Genomic DNA, 21,268 nt, shown 5'->3' on the forward strand with positions numbered 1-21,268 from the left:
TACCTAGTAGTATTCTAAGAGTCACATTATCCTGACTTGGGCATTTTTATAGTATAGTTTTTTTTTTAATACATATCAAGAACACCAAAAATTTAGGTTCAGGCTACATTCAGCATTGTTGAATTTGCATTAGTTGGTAAACCTTGTAACTGCTCAAATAATTCTGAGGAGTGTGTGTGCAAGAATGTCTATATTAGGTATCCTTCTCACACAATTTTCGCTTGAAAGAGACAGCTGCCCTCGCTTTAATTGGTCCTTTTGGGAGTCCAGTCCACGTTCATGCTATGTTCGAGTAAGTGAAATTCATAAAACTTACATGGTAATGCCATAGTCTTTAATCCTGCCAAAAATCCTGCTCAGCACCAAAGTGAACGAGACCTCATATTCAGCTTTCACAAAAAAATGACAAAAAGTTTTTCTGAAAAGCAGTAGCGAACACCTGAACAGGTAAATTAGACATTTATTATATTAAAACGTATGTCTTATAAATTATTATTATTATTATGAGGAAGACTCTTTATTTTCTGCCCTAGCTGAAACATCTATGTCTCAACCTTCAAGCGACAACAGAACAGCCCCATCAGAGGCATGAACATTGTCTATCTGCCACCAAATTACACTGTCAAATTACACCCATGGCAAATACACAGGATAAGTCCTGGGAAGGTACAGCCAAGTCAGCAAATGGCACTCCGCAGGGGTTCTTGTGCATGTGTGTAAGCTTCAAATTTTTTCAACAAATGTGGGCAACACACATATGTTTGCCAGCTTAGAGATTAACGTCCTGAAACTAAGTTTCACGGTGAAAATTGGAAACATGAAAACATCTACAATGCACTTAGACGGGGAGGAAATAACAAAAAACAAAGTGAGCAGATTTAATGACTTGCTCCGTTTTTCACGCATATATAGTTTATCCCCATATATATTTATTGAAATAAATTAAAATTTAACACTGTACAGTAACCCTGCTGAAATTAGGTTTAGTGTACAGTCTTGGGGTGCATACTGTGTGATGTATTTTTACTGTGGCCTTATTCGCTGCTACTTACAAAAAACTCGAGGTCTGTTCTAAAGCAGCATTACATTAGGATTATAAATTATTTCCCCAGCTCCTTGGGGTAGTGCTAAAATACTTATAAAGTTTCTGTCTGAACATATGTTAACTCACTTTGTGTTTGCCACTTTAATTAGAGCTTTAGCCAGCAGCATTGGCCATAACTCTGACTGACAGGTAGAGGCAGGGAGAAGCAGGTTATTGTCCTCATCAAATGGCATAAAATCATCCACTAATATCTTCCTCCAACAACCCTGAAAAAAAGAAAGGAAGGAAAGAAAAGACAGTGAAAAATAAAACGACGTAAAAAAATGAGTGCTCCACAAAAAAGAGGGCTAAACAATTGATTTGTGTTGTTTAGATGATTATCTGGCAGATTATTTTGGAGTTTGGAGTTCCAACTTTTTTGGAACTGGGGTTGCATCTTCAGGATAGGACAGCCTTTTGGTATTGCTGTCCCACATTTCTCCTTAGCATTTGCCATGATTATGCTTGTGTCTTAAGCCATTATCTGTGTTGTGGTCTATCTGGAGGCCATCTGAGGGAGTTTCACGCTGCTTAAGGAAACGCAGCAAAGCAGGTAATAATCACATCCGCAGTTCTCCTTATCTATCAGAACAGTGTACCCAAGTAATGCAAACCCACACAGAGGTCGAACGAATATTCCATTTCTCACTTGCTCTACCCTTTTCTCGTCAAACCACTGCCCAGATAAGGACCGGTGGATGAAAATACAGTGCAATTGGGGAAATTATAGGACAGATCAAGAAAAGCAGGAATGGGAACACAGTGTTGACAGGATCCATACGGAAAAATATAGGCACGGAACCACAAAGAATCAAGTGACTGAGAGAAAAGGAGCAGCCTTTAAGGAAAAACAGAGAAGGAAATGGGAAGAGGGTGATGGGGGCTGGGTGCTTAATGCCATCTCAACAACCATCTGCTAGCGTGCTAAGGTTGGCACGGGGACGGCTGCCTACAACCATGTCAGTCTTGTTTGTCAAGGCAAGAGTCACAGTGTCACAGTCACAGAACAATATCACTCTGTCTTTTTCACTCTCTTGTTGACCCAAATTGTCTCTCCCTCTGAAAAGACACAAAGATGCAAGGTCTGCCATACAGAGATTCTAATGCAAGCCCTCAGACTGTGTTCCTGTGCGATGTTTTTAAACCTGTGAAGTCTTTACACTTACACATAATCAAACTGAACGACGCTATCATCCTCATAGGCTGTGCCTGCTCTCAGGGTTTTACTAAGTGTAGTTATAAAACTTGAGCTTTGCTCTGTGAGAAGCAGCTGACTCCTGTTAAGCCTTATCTATTCATCAGGCAATGTATGAAGCCCAGCCACTTTTGGCACAGCAGCAAGACTGATTGATTTGAGCTCTGAGAGGATAAGGCTTTCTCATCCCTTCCCCCCCTACATCCCCCATCAGTCCGCTACCACTCCCTACTCATGTGCTACATCCTGCAGTCTGTTGAAGAATGTATGACAATGTTTTGCAATCCAGCTATGCCTATTTTTAAAAGATTCATTAATAAACAGTTGCTGTAAAGCTGCGACTTCCTAAGCAGCGATAAGAGAATTTTCTAGTTCTGCATAAACGTCAAACCAAAGCAATTCTCACTAGTAAAAAGGGCTTCTTCCGAACCATACTCATGTCTGAGTATGTGTTTGCATTCTGTCTGGATCCTTACCATCCAGTAAAGTCTGATGATGTATTTGCCATAGCTGTTGAAAAGTGGCACATGACCATTCACCACCTTACACATAGAGTAGATGTGCCCCCAAGGTCTCCATCCCTCGTGCTCTGTAGATGGGCAGTTAAACTGCATCCAAAGAATGTGGATCTCGCTGACAATCCACCTCATCAGCTTCATGGAGCATGGAGCAGAGACAGGATGGAGAAGAGAGAGGAAAATCGGTCTGCATCCGTTAGCGAAACCCTCAATCATCTGATTTTTAATTCACAAAGGGCATTACATTTTCCCCCATATAATTTGTTTCTGTCAGTCAGACATCACTCTGCTGACATTGGAATTAGACTATCTGAGCACTGATGGATGACAGCTAACAACAAGTCAGTGTAAAGTAGAAAACAAATATTGAATACTAACCTCACTACAAAGCAGATGACAATTAGGGGAGACTAGGTCAAATGTCATTTGATTGTCAACGACAGTGGGAGTCTGAAATAAAGCAAAAGAGTTTTCACTGTAGGTAAATTATAAAAGACATTTATTCGCTTGAGAATCGTCACAGAAAACTCACAGAAAAAGCTGCAGTCAGTATAAAGTGTATAGTAGCATGTGTGCATAGCATTCATTATAATAACATATCAGCATTACAATACTGCTGTCAAAGGTCACCAATTTAAAGTACACAAGAATGAGGGACCTACACAGTCAGCTCAACCCAGGGCCTAAACTGGTGTAACCTTACTATGACACTCCCAGAACTGTGTCTGCACTGAATATTTGACAACCAAGTTCATAGCTTCTACCATGTTACTAATTAAATATGGATAAATGGGTCAGCTAACTATGAGGCAGGCTGCAAGATTTAAAAAAAAACGTTTTGTACAATTGCAAGCAACTCTAAGCAAGAACCAAATTTAAACCATATCCAAAAACAACGTTGCTAATCTAGTAATACTTTCTGTGGAAACAGACTGAAGACAGAATGCTGTAGAAGAGCTGCTGCCTCCATCTGCATGGCTGATGGCTTTTGTGATTCGGCTCTGCTCCTCTTTTATGAAATTAATTAAATGATTTTGACATCTTGAGTGAAAAGGCAGCATGTGACCTGGCAAGGACTAATACAAAAAACAGGAAGCCTGCAGTAATTGCTCAATACTGCACTAAGAAGGGGGTAACAGAAAATTAAAACTTCATTGGAGGTGACTAGAGAGCATGTTTCCATAACTATATTTCACACTGTGTGGCAAAGAAACACAGAAAGTTAAAACAGGTTTAGCCTGCCTTTTTTATTAGTAGATCTATCCTGTAGTCTAGAAAGTATCCAATAATGACAAATGGCCGAAAAGGCTAAAGGAAGTAGGAATTGTCTTAAAATTTCATGTGTAAACCTATTGCACGCATATTCTGGACCCTGTATATCATTGTTAACCTTGCAAGGTATATAAACATGAAATGAACTGCCGATGTCTAGGTGGAAAGCCCTTTTGTATAACAGCAGTCTTCAGTGCAAAATCGAGGCGGGCAGGTAACAGAAGCATGAAGGTTACCTTGTCAACAATAAACTCTGCTGGGCGCTTCCAGGTGTGAACTTTCAAACACGGAGGCAGAAGAAGCTTTCCTTCGGGATCCTCAAAAAATGGCTGCATACAAAAGGGAACAAAGTGAATGTGAAGTACAGAAACCATAAATTAACACAACTTTACAATTTACGTAACCCTAGCTACACATATTACATATATTCTTTACAGGGTAGTTTGGGTAATGATAAATTAACTGATTATTTTAAAAAAGTAAATATTGTCCTCTTCATATTTACAGCACTAGGACTCTTGGTTGGCTTGCCATCCTCAGGACCTCTGTTTGAGTCCCATTTCTCCCTGTTGACGTCTGCATCATTCCACTCGGGCCAAATGGGGACCCTGTATTTCCCCACACCTCCTAGGCTCTCAGAGGAAGTGGCTGCTAGAGACGCTGCTCTGAAATTATGACATACTTCATTTGTTCTGTGCGAGTTTTTAACAACACAGTTAACCAGCTCCACGATTTATTACATAAACCCAACCAGTTCCCTTTTACCCTCAGACAGCGAAAGAAATACTGTAAATACTAAAGTACATCTCTTCTTAAGTGGCTTAATGGTAGCTAACGCTAAAGCTAACTATGTCTCTCCTTTCATTACACTGAACTCACTCCGTCTGCCGGTCGGATAAAGACACTTTGCTGGAAGATGACTCCTTTTTCTTTGGATGTGCCTTGGACATTATTGTGGCAAAGACGCGGGCAACTCACACAGTAAGAGAAGGAACCTCTAGAGGCGGCCTTTGTTTATCATCGTCTCTCTGTCCTTGTCAAACTGCTCTTGAAAGTTTATGCGTTGCTACGCAACCGAGCTGTAACGCGGGAGGGAGAGGCCTTGACCAGTTGCGTCTCTTGTTGCTATAGTGAAGGATGGACATATTTAAATTTTAAGCATCTTCCCATCTACCACAAGAAAGCGGTGTATATTTGATATATTAGAAGAATTCCTTAACATAAAATGAAATTAAAAGCATTACTACCTAAAACTACAGAATATGCCGCAGAGTTTCATAAGAGGAAGCAGACTGGAGTACCAACAATGAAAAAAGTTACACTAGTGCTTGTAGGCTTAACAGCTGGCAGATCTCTGTGCTAGGTGTGTGGAAGAGCACAAGCTCTAGTAGTGAGAGAACCCTGTCTGATGACTATCACACACTGTTTCGTGAGAGGAGTCACATGGAGCACCCTGCACACACACACACACACACACACACACTGTAGTTTTCACAAATACAGCTGTCGTCAGTGCTTTGAATTACTTAAAGGTAAGTTTAACACAATGGGTATAGTGTTTTCTAAAATGTGGTATATATAGTTTTCAAAATTAGTGTTAATAAAGCACTTCTGATCAACAATTGCAGTGTGTATTTCCTATGAAGAGATCCAAGTCCTCACAAGCATTAGTGCTTGTGCTCATAATGCTAATATGAAATTTGTTACTAGGAGAATATTCCCAGCTCAGCCATGCTTGAATTTCTACATGCCAATAAAAGCAGGGTATTAATATAATAAGGAATAGTTATACTGCTATGATCTTTTAGGTATACGGATCGGCATACGTTTACTAATTCATACAATCTACCAGCAGATTATGCAACATGATTGATTGATTGGTTATAAAAGATTGGTAATGTACACTGTCCTTTTCTTGTTACATATGTATAGAGTTCCGATAAACACATTTAATCAATTCATACAGTTGAGCAGACAAGTTAATCACAAGTGGACAGCACAAACCTGTTCGAATGTTTATTCTAGTTTTGGTCTTGAGTTTTTTTTTTGTTTTTTTGTTTAAGTATTTCTACATGTAAACGTGTTTAAAAAAAAAATCCTTTGCATTTCATCTGAACAGTTCAACAGATTGAGCGTAGTCCTTGCAGTCCGTTTCTGCTTTTCACAAATTCCAAAGTTATACAATACATAATCCAACACAATTTAAAAATGCATACTGAAACATACATGAACATACTATCATACCAGTGGAGAGACAATCAAAGAAAGGTTTCCTATTGTCTCATTTAGTATCATCATTAAAGTTTTTATTATTACTCATATTACTGAAATACTTCATTGTCCGGCTGTATACTTCTGTGTAAAGTAAATGCGCGATCCATTGCCTCACTAAAATATGAATCAATTAAGGCACTTTTAGAGAAAATATGGCATTAAGACAACACATTTCTAATAAGATAATACTTAACTAAGATGCCCATTTACTTGCTTTTTTACACGGTACTCTAAAAAAACGAGAAAAGCTACAGACACAAACATGATTTGCTGCTGTAAGATGAAAAATTAAGGGCCATTAAAGTCCACCTGCGTTGGTTCTGAGACACTTTTTTGTTGCTGGGTGACAAAAATAAACAGAAGGAGGCTGAGAGAAAGTACAGCAAAGAAAACACACAGACTTTGAAAGGCTACAGGTTATTTTAGAGCTTGGGTTTCTCAGCCTTTTGCTTAGATTGAACCCTTCTTCAGTGTGATACAGTCTCGAGCCTTCAGAGGCTGTCAGAACAACAAGGGGTGAGTGAGTGAGGTGAGGTTTGCTGGTGGTGGTGAAATGCACCCTAACATGAAGACAGCACTGAAGATCCTGAAAGAGTCGTGTAGATACAAGAAGGGGAACGGTTAAGGCAAATCTAAATAAAATGTATCTGTGTAAAAACTACGGATACAGAGGTCAAATGGGCATCAGTGAAGAGAGAAGTTCCTGGAGCTTTGAAGACACAAAAAAAATAAAACAACCCCAAAAAATATATTCCTCTCCAAGGCTGCAATAGAGAGCAGAAGCCACAGGCTGGATGGGTGCCAAAGGGAGGCTAATGTGAATGGATTGAGTGTTAGCAGCAGCCTGACTTGCTCTCAGCAGCCACAGTCTCCTGGTCCAGTTTGATCCTGTCTCCATTGCTCTCCTCATATGGCAAACCTTTGTCGTTAGCCAAGATGTTCTCTACCAGGAATCGAGCAGCTTCATCCACATTGATGTTGTCCTATAGAAAGGTCAAAGCATATATTAGAGAGGTGATAAAAAAAAAAATCATAATTAAAACAAAAAGTCATTTGCAGCACAGTATGTATGGAGACTGGAAATTTCCTCTGCCTTGGCCTGCACTATGGTCCTCAGAGCAGTTTCAGAAGTTCACGAAAGCCCTTTATGTGAACCAGCCTGTTTAGCTGGGTAACAGAAGGCAAAAGTGAGACCAGCAGAGACAGGCTGAAAATCACTGTTTGCCTTTGTCCTTCACACTGTGGCCCAAAAGCTGTCATAGCATGGGTTGAAGAGGTAATGAATATTTATGGATTTTGCTCAGACTCTACAGTAGCAAAGATGTTTTCAAAAAAGGCAAACAGAAATAAAATAAAGATTTAAAATATAATGAAATAAACTGGTTTGTAGTATTTACTCTATTAAAGACTACTGAGCTAAAAACAGTACTTACTGGTATGCTAGCTCAATCAAGCCAGTCTTAAAGTAATTTCTTTTAATAAATTGTAATGGCATGTGGTTGTTGACGACATTATAACTCATAGTTCACCGTGACATTGCATTTTTCCCTTGTACTGTATTAGGGAAAATATGCTCTTCGTCATTTAAATCAGCATGAAAGTTTGGCACTTATTAACAGAATCCCAGTCGCAGGTTGTTGTGGGTTGAGTTTAGTGCAAGTGTGACAGGCACACAAAACATTAATCCACAGAAAGGAACTGGCTCTGCACTCATCACACGCCCACATAGACACGTCACATGACTCAGTACGTAGCACAGCTCCAGGAACAACAGTTATTTAGAATGAGCTAAATGGGAACAGCTGATTCCAGAGTCATCAAAGCATTCCACAACATGGAAACATAATGGATGTTTGTTATTTGAAATGTACATGTGCGTGACTGTAGGCATTTCCCGGTTTATCGGCTTGTCATTTTGAAGTTTCCAAGAAGGAAGAGGCTCACTGAGGGAGAAAAAAAAAAAGAGGTCTCCCTGGAGTCTTAAAATGTAGAATATTCATGATCACAAAACAAAGTTCTACAACATGTACTAACAACTGAAGCACAGAACTTTTAGCACAACTAAGTTTAGCACTACACTTTATTTCAGATGGAAATATTATACCTATCGGAACATTTTATAAGTGAATTAATTACCTTTTAAAGGCCCTATTTCCAATCCACTCTCAAAGAGTTATAAGATTTTTCTAAACTTTGTAAAGTACGAGCGTATCTGAATTTCCCTTCTTTCTACGTGGATAACAGTCCCTTAAAAGGGCGTAGAGAACAAACAACATTAACATTAATATATCTCCAAGCAGTAGGATGTGGGACCTTTAAATGAAAGTGTGTGGAAGAGAGAGATGAGAATTAGCTTACAAAGCAAGTGCAAGATGGCAGCAATCTCAAGATAGTAATAGCAAACCAGTGACATCATGGCGCAAGTTGAAAAGAAACACTACAAAACATTATCATTCAAACCTTTATCCCTCTAATCCTTGCAGCTCTGGGCTGTAACATCCATCACTGTCATGTGATACCTTATCACACCAGCTGTCCAACAAATTTTTTTTACCAGATATTGTGCATGCATGCATGCATGCCAAAGACAGCTGGATTGATGCTTGTCTTTTTGAAAAGAAATTTCATTATTCCAATGTATTTGGTAATTTTTAAGTCATTAAACAGATTGCAGCCCTTTAATCTAATGCAAATTACTTACAAGCCTCCATATGTAACACTGAATTCTGAATCAAAAATGCTAACATGAACAACTGCTGAATCGGCTTCTGACTAAAAAAAAAAACAAGAACGTGTAACAATTTCACAATAACTACAGTCAACCTAACGTGATTACGCCACACAGAAGATGTCTCACTTCTCTTTGGATTAACTTTTGAGGATTTCCTGTCTTTAAAAATCTGTTCAGTAAAAGAATAAGTATCTCCTTTTATTCTGACTTTGCTACATGAGCACTGAGCACAAAGCTGTTATTGAACACAAGTCACATTCACGTGTAAAACGTGATTTGAATCCAGCACTAATCATGTTTAACAATGACTCGGCTGACTTTAAAGGAAATATTTCAGCCTGCCTTAACTTTTCATTTCATGCTGCTGTAGGATGTTTTAAAGTGCAGAATAAATATGAGAGGACACAAGTTTAAAAAGAAGAGCGTCACCCAGCTCTAAAGAGGAATGCATATAAAATTAAACGGCTTTTGTCCACTGGCACTTTCTCACCTTAGCCGAGGTTTCAAACCAGCCCAGAAAGCCAGTTTCTTTGCAGAAATTGTCCATTAGAGCTGTGCTGTTGGAGTTCTCTTTCTTCTGGTCACATTTATTGGCGAGCAGCACTGAGGGGATGGGGTTGCCGTTAGCCAGCTTCACCTTACTGTCTAGGTCATGCTTCCACTTAGACACGGCGTCAAATGTGGAGCCCCTTGTTACATCGAACACCACAAATGCCCCCACGGCTTCTTTGTAGTACACCCGCGTCATGTTCCCAAATCGCTCTTGACCTGAGGGGTGGGAAAAGGATGCAGCGGTAAATGCACAGTTTTTACAAAACAGCTAAAAGCAACTAAAAGATAAATAATATGATTTGGAGTTTGTGAGAGAGGAAAAAAATAAAATAAAAAATCATGGACCCTGCAAAGACGTGATAATTCGCCTGAAATGAACAGAACAGTATCTGAAGAAATAAATATTTAGTACTCGGACTTGTCATTTCTTACTCCAATTTGTAACAACTTGGTGAGAAATGAAATAATTTCGCCTCTAAATGTGGCCAAAAATGACGAGGATAGAGATGGTTACTATTTGACCTATTTTTCTCATTTGCCACGGGCTTAATCCACACACACTATGAATGACGGGAGTAATCTGCCACTATAATAAGCCTACTCTCTGAAGTTATTCTCTAAGAAAATCTGAGGTGATATTTCACCAAGCCAAAGCAAGGGAAATTATCAGCAGTATAAGGTGTGTCACTTTCAATCTGAATCACTTTAAGGCAGTTTTTCACCCCAGTTCATTAAGAGTTTTACAACCAGTGAAGACCAATTGCTTCCTTTGGTTTTGTTACATATGGATCCTTAAATCAACCAACTATTAAGAATACAGATTTTATACTCAGTGCAGTAAATGCTTTTTAAATGCCAAAACATCATGGAAATGCTTACAGTTTCATAGAATAACTGTAATTATAACTGAAACCTCAGTACTTGAGTACTTCCATTTTCTTATTTGCACTTTTAAAATGAAACTTTAAAGAGGAAATACTCCCTGGGGGTAAGTAAATAATACTAGGAACTGAATTACATGCTTTAACCTTCCTGTGTTATTTCACTTTAGTCCAGGTGTGCAGGGAGTTCAGCACATGCAATGCACTTGTACACTCTAAAATGTGCTTAAACCACATCTCCAAAGGTGTACAAAGGAAAAGGCTTTTTCCAGGGAACATGCAAGTGTTACACATCCATAGTGTGCAGATTTATCAGGCAGCTGAAATACCAAAACTGTCTTAGGAACTAGATAACCTTAGGTCTTAATTACTTTCCCAAAATGTCTCTGTAAGAATTAAGGGGTTGCCGTATCATTAATGGTTCATCTTTATGGTCTTTGATGGGAAGTCAAGCAGTTGATACTTTGATGCAAGTGATGGATGAAGGGCACCCTTTTTTTTTTTTTTTTTAAATACTGCAAGCTTGTAAGCAAAGCAACATCCAGAAGGTAGCAGTAGCAACAGCTTTGGAACTTGTGATACTTCATATCTCTGGACAGTCCCGATAGGCCAGGAATATACCGATTGCAGTGAACTGTATCAGGTGCTGGGTTGTTAGTAGGCTCAGACAATTGTTGGCAACAATAAAAGAAATGAAAGTAGGACACAGCTCTATTTGAATTGTTTATGCATGGAAGCCACTGATGTTTCAGCAGGCAAGTATCCTTGTTCAGCAGAGCAATAGAGCAGAGATGAGTTAAATACCAGCATCACTACATCACATTCAAAATAAAACTTACTCTGTCAATTTATATATGCATATATTTGACTTATTAGGTTACTTGATTACACTTTTTTATAATGTTACAAGGCTTTAGCTCGCACTCATTAAATGGGCCAGTCTAAATATTTCAGTGCAGTGTGTCAGTACTGCGCCAACCTAAAACCACTAGTAGCTAGTAGGACTGAGCACAAGCATGAGCTCCTTTTTAGACATACAGCTTTGGAGATTCCTCCACAGATTTAATCTTTTTCCTGTCAAGAGCCAGTGGTTTAAATTTACCAGATATAACAAAAGCACTTTAACGTCAAAACTTAGATAAGGATGTTTGCTTTTCTACTTTTTAAATCATATCTATCTTATCTCTATGTGAACAGTTTCTCGGACATATGCTCTCTTGCATATGGTTCCTAGTTGTAAGGCAACATCAGCTCCTCTAAGAGGTCCTGGCTCTTAAATGCCCTTGCATGTAAGAAAAACATGGGTCTTTTAATTTTCTAATGGGGACAAATTTACAACAGCATCCAGTTTGAACTTGCCTTTGTAATCACATGATTAAGACTGCTGCTGGTGCTGCTGAGGACATTTTAGTCCATATGCTATGCTTAACTAACTATTCAAATATTGGGTCACCCCCAGAGGTATAGTTACTTAGCATATTACCACAAATGAAGCCTTTAAAGCACCTGCTCGTTTATCATATTTAGATCGAGTGTCTGCAATTACAGCAGGCCACGATAAGCTTGAGATAACATGTGATGGATTTAGCACATATTTATGCTACACTGCTCCAGGGAAAGTTCCAAGTATTCAGCGTGTTAGATAATTTGCAGTCTTTACTATTATTGAGTCACAAACAAATAATGAAGCAAAAATGAGATTGAGGAAGTGCGAGCAAAGCTTTACCCAGCGCACTTTCACTTTACTGTACTTACCCAGTCACGCAATAAACTGGAGTGGCGTGGCACAGTGCGGGTGTGAGCAAGAGAGTGAATACACTGTGGGGCCCACAGGCCTGACGGTAATTGCTCATAATTGAGAGTCTAATTTTAGCTGATATAACCCCAGGTGAATTCACCAGAGACACGACACAGTGGGATAAAGAGCCGATAGACTGAAATAAGGCTTTCATTTCCAAGCCTTGTAAAGCTCATACATCCAGGATAGCGAAGGCAAGGGCAGAATATAGATGGAAGTACTGTCTTAATAATTTTTAAGGCCTCTTTTCTTTTCATTCATTGCAAGGTATTATAGGACGACATATGATTTTGCCCAAATGGAGTGACAGAACAATGCTGACCACTGATTAGTTTTGATATTTACAAATATTTTCACTTGTATTAGTTGATTTAAAATATAGTAGAGCATGTTTTATTCAGATTAGTAAAAAAAAAAAAATTTGGATTAGGGAACAGTATAACAACAGCATATTTAAAATCAATCCAATCTTCTCCAAAAGGTCCAAAAACAGACAAGATCTGGAAAAACAAATCCTGAAAACATTCTTTGTGCCTGCTTGCTGGCGAGAATTGTAACACTGTCCTGAAGAATTTATGTTTTATGATTCTATCTTGAATTTGGGGGGAAAAAACATTGCACAATAAGCAATAAGTTGCTGAACTGTCAAAAACTGGATTAGAAGTTTTTCGGGTATTCGCAAGGTTTCCATATATCACTCACTAACCTTTCAGATACTCCGACTGCTGTGGTTGCTCCACATACCTGGCTGCTATACGATTGTCTAAGGGTTTGTTTGGGTTTTTTTTGTTTGCTTTTCAGGGCATTCCCAAGTTGCTGTGGTTTTTCCCATGTGAGTCACTGACCTTAGGTAACCTTAGGTAGTTTCAGCTGCTCCACGTATTTGATTTGGCAGATTTCTACATCAGATGCCCTTCATGATTCAAGAGGTTTGTGTCTCCTTCCAGGCTCTTTCCCATCTTTTCTTTCCACTTGTCTGGCAAATGTGTAAACCACTACACTGTGGAACCACTAAAAGTCACAAACCTTAAGTTAAATGCAAATCCTGCGATGCCTGGCCTTTGTTGTGTTGCAGTTCTTTTAAATTATTCTGCTTCGCACGTTTACAGCTTAAAAAAAGTTTTCACTGTATGGATTTTCATAGGAAATAAAATTCTAAATGGATACAGACTACAGATTTTCTATCTGAGATCCATCTATCAAGCTGCTTTACTTTCCTGTAAAAGCAATTTTCAAGGACATTTTACTATTTAAAAAAAAAAAAGAACAAATTTAGTTACATTAAAAGCAGTAACGAGTGTCATATGCTCCTAACCCAATCAGCAGAAAAACATGGGAATGGATTGAGCAAGAATTGCGTATTTACTCAGAGCATGCTACAGAGAAGCATGAGATATCAGGAAAGTACAAAGGTGTGTGCTTCTGCATTAAAAGCACAATATTAGGCAACAGCATCGAAAACTAAAGAAGTGGAAAACTAAATCTACCCAGAGAGAAAACCAACTTTGTTGAATTTCAAGGGCTTTAAACAGGGTTGTTCTAATTCAGTCGACCACACTGATAAACACGGATGCATGACCTCAAGTGCAGTTAGACACTCTGCTTATGAAATCTTCATAAATTTTCAGTTACAGAAGTACTTGATGAAATTGAAATGGTTTAGTTAGATTCACTGTATCATCTCTGTTTGCTGTGTGGGAGAGACTGAAATAAAGCGAAGTCTCATCATTATCCAAAGCCCTAGCAACCCTAGTTTCCTCTTCGTTCGTAGATATTGCTATCCTGTGGGTGGGTTACCATAGAAACTGTCCAAGCCAGACATGGCAGTAACAACAGCAGCAGTCACCGTCTGCTGTTAGGAAGCAACTGGCTGAAAAACTTCCCCGCACACTCCCCCCATCAACACTAAAGTAGCAACATTGGGCCCAGTCACGAAGGTAGTCTTCAGCATGAGTTTCAAAAGAGCGTAACACATGACTGGCACGTTCAAATTCCTCAGAGCAGCATGTGAGACATGACTTACTACAGCTTGCTACAGCCTTTACCGCTGAACAGTCTGAACTGAATCCACAGCCTTTTTTCCCTCCTCACTTTGTGCTAAGAGGTTTTTGTGTGCACCTTAATTTAGAAATTTAATTCATAATTACAGTGCTACTGCCGCTGACAGCCCAGTGGGAATCTGTGCAACTTTATAGAACGGGTAGGGAGAGGTTTCTTGGTCTTAACCTCTATTGTTGGTGGTAAGAATACACCAAAAAGTGACCAAAATGTCAGTAACTACTACTACTACTACAACTGCCGATAACAGCCAAAAGAACACAACCACTCTACCATTAAATCAGGTAACTTATGAGGTAATACGGCAACCGGATGACCTTCCTGACACAACGCCAAAGGGGACTGGTTACAAAGAGGGTGCTGTATTAAAAATCTCCTTGTGATTCCTTTGGTTGTTAGCACATTAGCACAGTTCCCTGTAGTTTGAATAAAAGACACTGACTTGCCTGAGTTTAGTCTACGAGTTTTCCTGAAACTTGAAAAAGTGCTGGAAACAGAGAACTTTCACCTTTTAGGTAAAAGTTGTGCCCTACTGCTGCAACCAAATACTTCAAAAGGCTCATTTTATACTTTGAAGGTTAATGGTCTTTGTTTCCGTTTGGGTTGTACGTCACAAATTAAGTCACTTCCACTTGGCAAGTGGTTAGGAAGTCTTTCTCTGATCCCGGAGCACGCACTGTTCCCTATCAACCAGCGATTGCCTGGGTGTCAATGACTGGCCTCTAGGCCCAGGTGACTGAATCCTTAATCAATCTAAGGACTGATGATCTACTTAAGATATACATTTGATGACAAGCATCAGATTTATTCCCGTTATATACAAACAGATAAGTGGCATATTAAAGGACAACCTGGGCAAACAACAACAAATCCAGATGTCCGAAAGCAGAGAGGCAAAGAGTGTGAAAATAAAGGTGAATCACACATTACAGGATTTGCATCTGGACGCCCAATTGGAAACGAAAAGCTTTAGGTGTGAGGCACTGGTCTTCATCATCACCAAATGAGAGAATTGGAAGAATGGTGCTCAGCTTGTCCAAGAGAGTTTAGACTTCAGATGTGTGAATATATGCCAAAAACCACCAAAGCTGTTCTGGCACCTTGAGGTTGTCCAACACCTTACAAAGATCCTTACATTTGGTATTTCCTTTCATTTCGCACCGACTGGTACATTGTGTTTTCTGCCTTCGCTTCCATTTCCGTCGATGGCTGCACTGCTTGCCACACTGTGCGCTTGAAAACGTCTCAGTGTCACATTTAGTATGCACTGTCATACTTGGCAAAAGGAGCTAAATTGCTTGGCAGTGATTTGGCTTCATTCGGTCGTTTACGAGTAGAGCACAAACAGCAAGAAGATGAATCTTTCAGACCACTGACAGAAAATTAATCAGCAACTGTTTTGATAGCAAATGAATCAGTTGTGTAAATGTTTGAGAACATTACATATTTTGATCACGGGTATATGTTTTTCTCAATATGCTTAATGTCATACCATTAAGTTTTTAGAGTGTCAAATCAAACACAATGGGCGACTGAAAAAAATCCCTTCTAGTAACGGAAAACTGATTTGTTTCCCCTGTTTTCTTGTTATTTGTAATCGAAATGAGTGACTGTTTCTTCAGATTACTGATAACATAAACATTCGGCATCAAATCATCAAATCGGTTACAGCTCCTCGCCAGCCTTTTTGGCTCTTGTGCAAACAAATAGATAAGAGCCTCTTTGTACAGAACACTTCAGTTTTGGGGTATTTTTGCAAAAGTAATTAAAAATTAGACTTCTCCTTCCTCCTTAGTTTACCTGTGTTGGAAACCTCGTCCTGGGTAGCATCTACTTTTTCAAACCCTGTTAGAAAGCGGCAGCGCTATGAGATAAAGAGAAGTTTATCATTGAGGTATAATAAGTTCAGGTGAAATGAGGGATCCTAATGGGACAAAAAGTTTGGACCGCAATAGGAGTCACTGCACACATCCCATTAATGTGAAACCGTTCATCACTTCTATGTTTGAGCCCAAAAGGTGCAGGCCTTTTCACTCTATGCCATAGCGGTAATCATTGTGTCCACTGGCTTGAGTAAATCCAGGAGAGAGTGGAAAAGGGGTGGGAAACCTGCATGCTTCACACTGACTTCCCCGATGTTGTACAGTCCTCTGATTACTGTTATTCCTCCTAGACTGTAATCACTGGTGAGGTTGGTAAAAGACAAAGAAGCTCTGAAGTTGCTTTCAGTGTTGCCAAGATGATTATTCCTGCTCCTTTTCTGTACATTAAATGGCTTAATGGCCATTCATTAATGGTCTTAATGACTTGGCAACTACACCTCAAGCTTTTAGCCTTTACACCCACGTGTCGTTACTTATTTTATCCTCAAAGTGTCCTCAAGGCAGGCCTTGATGTAGGTGTGAATAACGCAGTTTAATAACAGAGTCGTCCTACCTGGTGAGACCATCCAGATCCACACACCTTCCCTAATCTATACTAGCATGTTCCCCTGTCTTAATTAATGATATCAGCCTATCAAAGTGTGTGTGTGTGTGTGTGTGTGTGTGTGTGTGTGTGTGTGTGTGTGTCAGGCTTTTATTTACCCTCGCAGATCCTCTAATCAAGTGCTGTCGGTCTGTGACAGGCAGACAGCACTTCCTGGCGCTCAGTCACAGATGCTCCTGCACACTGAGCTTGTGCTGCCAGGGCCAAAGTGATGGTGGGGAACTTGAGCCCGCACTGCCACTCACTCTGTGACAGACATGCAAGTTGTTGTGATGACTCCCCCCCGACACCCAAATGTTCGCCCCCTTTCTGTCACTGCTGTAAGCGGTGGAATAAATAAAAGAAAAACAGCAGTCTTCTAACCATCTGTCCTGATCTGTCTCAGCATATGAGCTTTGTTTGATTGAGGGAGAGGAAGGACCTGCTCAACCCCGCCAAAAAGTAAGAATAGAACATATCTAGAGGCAGGGATTGTTTTTGTTGGGTTTTTTTTAAATCATGAAAACTTTATATAATAGCCAGACAGACATTTTTAAAACCCTTGAAACCCTGTTTGGTCTCTAAAATTATGATTGTAGTTTTGTCTTATTGTTCACTATAACTTGACTAATCCAACAATGTGATACTAATCCAGCACTTAAGATCACCAAAGCGGTACGACAGGCTGTGAACCAAGAACCAAGATGAGGAACAAACACAGTGACCAAAAATTCCTTTGAGGTATAGGTTATAGAAGTCCTGTTTTTCACTTCTTTAAACATCTGTAATCAAACCACAATGGCTTTAACCCATTGCATCTAACTTCAGACTGACAACAACAGTAAAAACACAGTTAGATGAGAAGCCAACAACCTTTTTTATCCAAGACTATCAGAATAGTAGTAGAAAGACTTACGCCCAGAATTTGTCCCACTTCAAACCTCCTGGCATATAGACTTTTCTCATTGAAAATTCTCTGCTTTACCCACAGCACATGGAATTTTTGTCTCTTTAGGCTACTTTATAGAGCTCACCTTATTCTAGTCTTTAAAAGCTCTGTTATTAGCCTTAAGAAAACAACAACTTTGAAACGGCATTTTAGCAACAAGACTGTCAGAAATGCCAAAAGCTGCAATCTCATCGAACTTAAAAATGTCAGGAACACAATTTGCCACTTTGATGGATACTGAAATTATTTCTCAGGCAGCAGCGGCTCAGGCTGTTAAGTACTTGTTTGCTTTTTTAAACCTTTCTGGTGATGATTTGGGCTTAAAATTTAATAAAACCTAATTTTGTCGCATTCTTTGGACAGTTTTTTAATCAAGTATTTATTTTTCCCAATAAATAGTCAATTCATTTGAATAAAGAAAAGAAAACACACAAAATAACTGCAGTCCTATTCACCTTGCCATTTTTGAAAAGCGTAATATATGTTTCACTACTGATACAAAAAAAGAGACAAATTATTATTTTTCCGTTTTGTAAACTGCCTCAGTTTATACTTTGCCTTTTATAAATACTGTAAAATTTCTAAAATATGCCCTAAAATTTGACAGTTCCACAACGATTTCCACGAGGTCACACTCCTAATGGCCCTTAAGTCACATGATCTCATTATGTTCAACACAAAGATAACCATCACAAATTAGAGCTGGGAGTTGCAACGCAGTCAGCACAGTTCTGAATTTCAAAAGCCCCAGTGTCAGATGGATTTTTGGCACTGGGATCAAACATGAAAAGATAGAGGCTAATGGGACAGTGCAGAGACCCCTCACCCACGTCACATCACACCCTCATTCCCTCTGACTGAAGAGCAGCGTAGACCGTGTCTGGCAGCCTGGCTCCTGCTTGCGTTTTGAAGGTCGGTCTTTTTTGCTCACTTCTCATCTTTGCTCACTTCCTCTCTCTCACCTGTCCTCTCAAGCGCGTCATTCTCAGACTCTTTTGTTTACAGTGTGATATTTCTGGGCCTGGAGATGACAAACACTGGGAGTCTGAGCAGTGCCGCCTGCATGCAGGAAACTTGTATTTACACTGCTCTGATTCCTCTCAGCTTGCTTACTCAAGCTGCTGGAATGCACAGGTTGGCCTGTGTGCCAAGTTACTTAAGTTTACTGAAATCTTCTCGGAAACAGAGCCAGGCCGTTTGAATCACAGGACGGTAACAGTGATAGGATATCGTGACCAGTTTAACAAAAGATACTTGTAAGCCGTGGTGAGAATTACACCACAATATGACGGCGAGTTTAGCGAGGCGGGGCTTAGTCGATAATAACAACGTGACCTACATTCCACTGACAATTATGAGCTGCTGTGATCATAAAGTGGGCAAGAGAACAGCAGACGTGATCAACTGGTCTTTTGTACTGGAAATTCCCCCCGTGCGCCGTTGAATTCGTGGCCATCTGCGGGTTTAAAAATTTACTCTTTGCAAAATAGATAAATAAAATCTGCCTTTCTGGTTGATTATTATTATCATCATCATCATCTTAAATCATTTTTCTGATAAAACATATCTCTGAAGTCTCGATGTGGCGTGCTCAAGTGAAACTTCCCCAATGTGACACGTGACGCACGGAAAAGTTAGATTTGGTATCTCGTGGCTCCAAAATCACCGGATCCATTATTGAAACGTAATTATAATGACGTCAGCGAGCGTGTCCTTACCTGCGATGTCCCACAGCTGTAACCTGACCAGCGTTTTGCTGTCCCAGTTGATAACTTTGAGTGCAAAGTCGACCCCGATCGTCGCCCTGTAGTGTTGCGAGAAAAGTTGGTGAACGTAGCGTTTGATGATGCTGGTCTTGCCCACACCTAGTTCTCCGATCACCAGCACTTTAAACAAGTACTCCTTGCACTCGGACACCGAGCCCCCGGCCATGCTGAGACTGACAGCTGTTCTCAAACTCAGGCAACCTCTGCTTTCTCGCTCATATAGATGTCCTGCGAGGAGCGACGGAGGACTAGGCCGGTGTTACAGCTGAAGACCAGATGCGATAGAAAGTACTCGAGTTTCCCCCCAACTTTCTAATTCTCCTTTTTACTCCTCCTCCCCCTCCTCCTCCTGACGCTCAACAACCACCTGATAAGTCACAGGACTCAGGCGGAAATGCAAATCTTGATACAGTATGCTTCTCCCTCTAGTGCGAGTACATAAAGCTTTTCATGCGGAAATCATGGTTTCTGGTTTCGTATTCGAAAAAAAATAAAAAATAAAAAAAATATTTTGCGTGCTAAATTCAGGAAATTGCCGGGGCGGGGGTCATTTTAGCACATCTAAGTGAAAGAACAAAACAAACAGTGAAAAAAAATCCTCAGGAATCCTCAGTGGAACCAAACCTCTAATTTGAAAAACATGGCTCTCTAGTAAAGGTGCTCTGCACATCCCATACTATCTCAGTTGAGCCAAAAATAATAAAACCATTGCACAATAGCTCAAAAAACACCTCAAAATTCTTGTTTTCTTGTGATGTAAAGAAGTTCAAGGATATTCCATTTCAAATCAAGTTAATAGACATAGAAATCTTAAAAAAAAAAAAAAAAGATCTCGGTTTTTCCACTTTAACTACATGGAAAAAACGTACAGTTTACACCTACAGGAGATACTAGGTTGTAGAAACCCATACTATGAAGCTCCCAGTGCACAGGTTTGTGCTGATGTTAATGCCAGAGGAGCAAGCATGATCCCAGGTTTTTTAAATGCGGTGGTACAGGTCAGGAAATTGTGTTGGATAAATGTTTTGCATGTAGGATTTTTACACAAGTGAAAGTTATCATCCTATTCAAGCAACTTAATAGTGCACTCGTTTCATAATCAAAATATATTTTGGAAAAAAAACAACCCTAAAGTAAGGGTACACATTATATAGAATCGGATTAGAATTTCTGAATGTGTTTAGCCCAAACAACTACAATAACTATATATTACAATTACTGGTCCATTGATGTATGTTCCAGCTGTTGATGTATTTAATTTCTTCCATATTTTTTGTTTGCTTGACCTATAGCACAGGTGTCAAACTCCAGGCCTCGAGGGCCGGTGTCCTGCAGGTTTTAGATGTGTCCTTGATCCATCACAGCTGATTAAATGGCTAAAATGACCTCCTCAATATGTCTTGAAGTTCTCCAGAGGCCTGGGAATGAACTAATCATTTGATTCAGGTGTGTAGACCCAGGGTGAGATCTAAAACCTGCAGGACACCGGCCCTCGAGGCCTGGAGTTTGACACCCCTGACCTATAGGTTTAATAATAGAAATTATCTTCAAAAAATAAAAAAACTAAAGATATAACATTTGCATCTAAAATATAGTGGCATATAAGCAGGAAAAAGGATAACACAGAAATACGTACATTAAGTACAAGTATATTAAACCTGAAGTTCAGTAAAGTATTCAAGAAAATATCAATGGGGGTATGGTGCCACCCCATGACCCCCGTC

At 39.6% G+C, this 21,268-nt stretch overlaps 2 protein-coding genes across 10 annotated transcripts in view; both read right to left on the reverse strand.

Moving 5' to 3' along the window:
• adgb (androglobin) overlaps positions 1–5,144 on the reverse strand; it is a 37,713-nt gene extending 32,569 nt beyond the window's left edge. For 5 of the 9 annotated variants that reach the window (XM_085247234.1, XM_085247236.1, XM_085247233.1 and 2 more), the window contains exons 1-6: positions 4,949–5,144; positions 4,575–4,734; positions 4,306–4,398; positions 3,176–3,247; positions 2,756–2,932; positions 1,172–1,311 (exon numbers count right to left, since the gene is read on the reverse strand). In XM_085247234.1, the coding sequence (XP_085103360.1) occupies positions 1,172–1,311; positions 2,756–2,932; positions 3,176–3,247; positions 4,306–4,398; positions 4,575–4,734; positions 4,949–5,019 (713 nt within the window). In that variant the 5' untranslated portion in view covers positions 5,020–5,144. The remainder of the gene's footprint in view (positions 1–1,171; positions 1,312–2,755; positions 2,933–3,175; positions 3,248–4,305; positions 4,399–4,574; positions 4,735–4,948) is intronic. The other 4 variants (XM_085247238.1, XM_085247239.1, XM_085247240.1 and 1 more) reach the window with 4 other exon arrangements.
• Positions 5,145–6,072: 928 nt separating this feature from the next.
• rab32a (RAB32a, member RAS oncogene family) lies at positions 6,073–19,893 on the reverse strand. The gene is made up of 3 exons (XM_085245786.1): positions 19,497–19,893; positions 9,565–9,842; positions 6,073–7,326 (listed from the first exon to the last, which is right to left on the reverse strand). The coding sequence occupies exons 1-3, from the start codon at positions 19,708–19,710 to the stop codon at positions 7,177–7,179; spliced, it is 642 nt and encodes a 213-aa protein (XP_085101912.1). The 5' UTR covers positions 19,711–19,893; the 3' UTR covers positions 6,073–7,176.
• Between the last annotated feature and the right edge of the window lie 1,375 nt (positions 19,894–21,268).

The sequence above is a fragment of the Mchenga conophoros genome, linkage group LG15, assembly GCF_057382185.1.
Source record: "Mchenga conophoros isolate Kocher_MC1m ecotype Shallow Benthic linkage group LG15, M_conophoros_male_GT1.1, whole genome shotgun sequence".
NCBI classification, from domain to species: Eukaryota; Metazoa; Chordata; class Actinopteri; order Cichliformes; family Cichlidae; genus Mchenga; species Mchenga conophoros.

What these genes read in the sequence shown, in the direction of transcription:
- rab32a (XM_085245786.1), bottom strand. Translation starts at nt 19,710, where the DNA reads ATGGCCGGGGGCTCGGTGTCCGAGTGCAAGGAGTACTTGTTTAAAGTG. An exon ending in ACAGCTGTGGGACATCGCAG is followed by an intron (nt 9,843 to 19,496) that starts GTAAGGACACGC and finishes CCCACCCCTCAG; the next exon opens with GTCAAGAGCGATTTGGGAAC. An exon ending in GGTTTGAAACCTCGGCTAAG is followed by an intron (nt 7,327 to 9,564) that starts GTGAGAAAGTGC and finishes ACCTTTCTATAG; the next exon opens with GACAACATCAATGTGGATGA.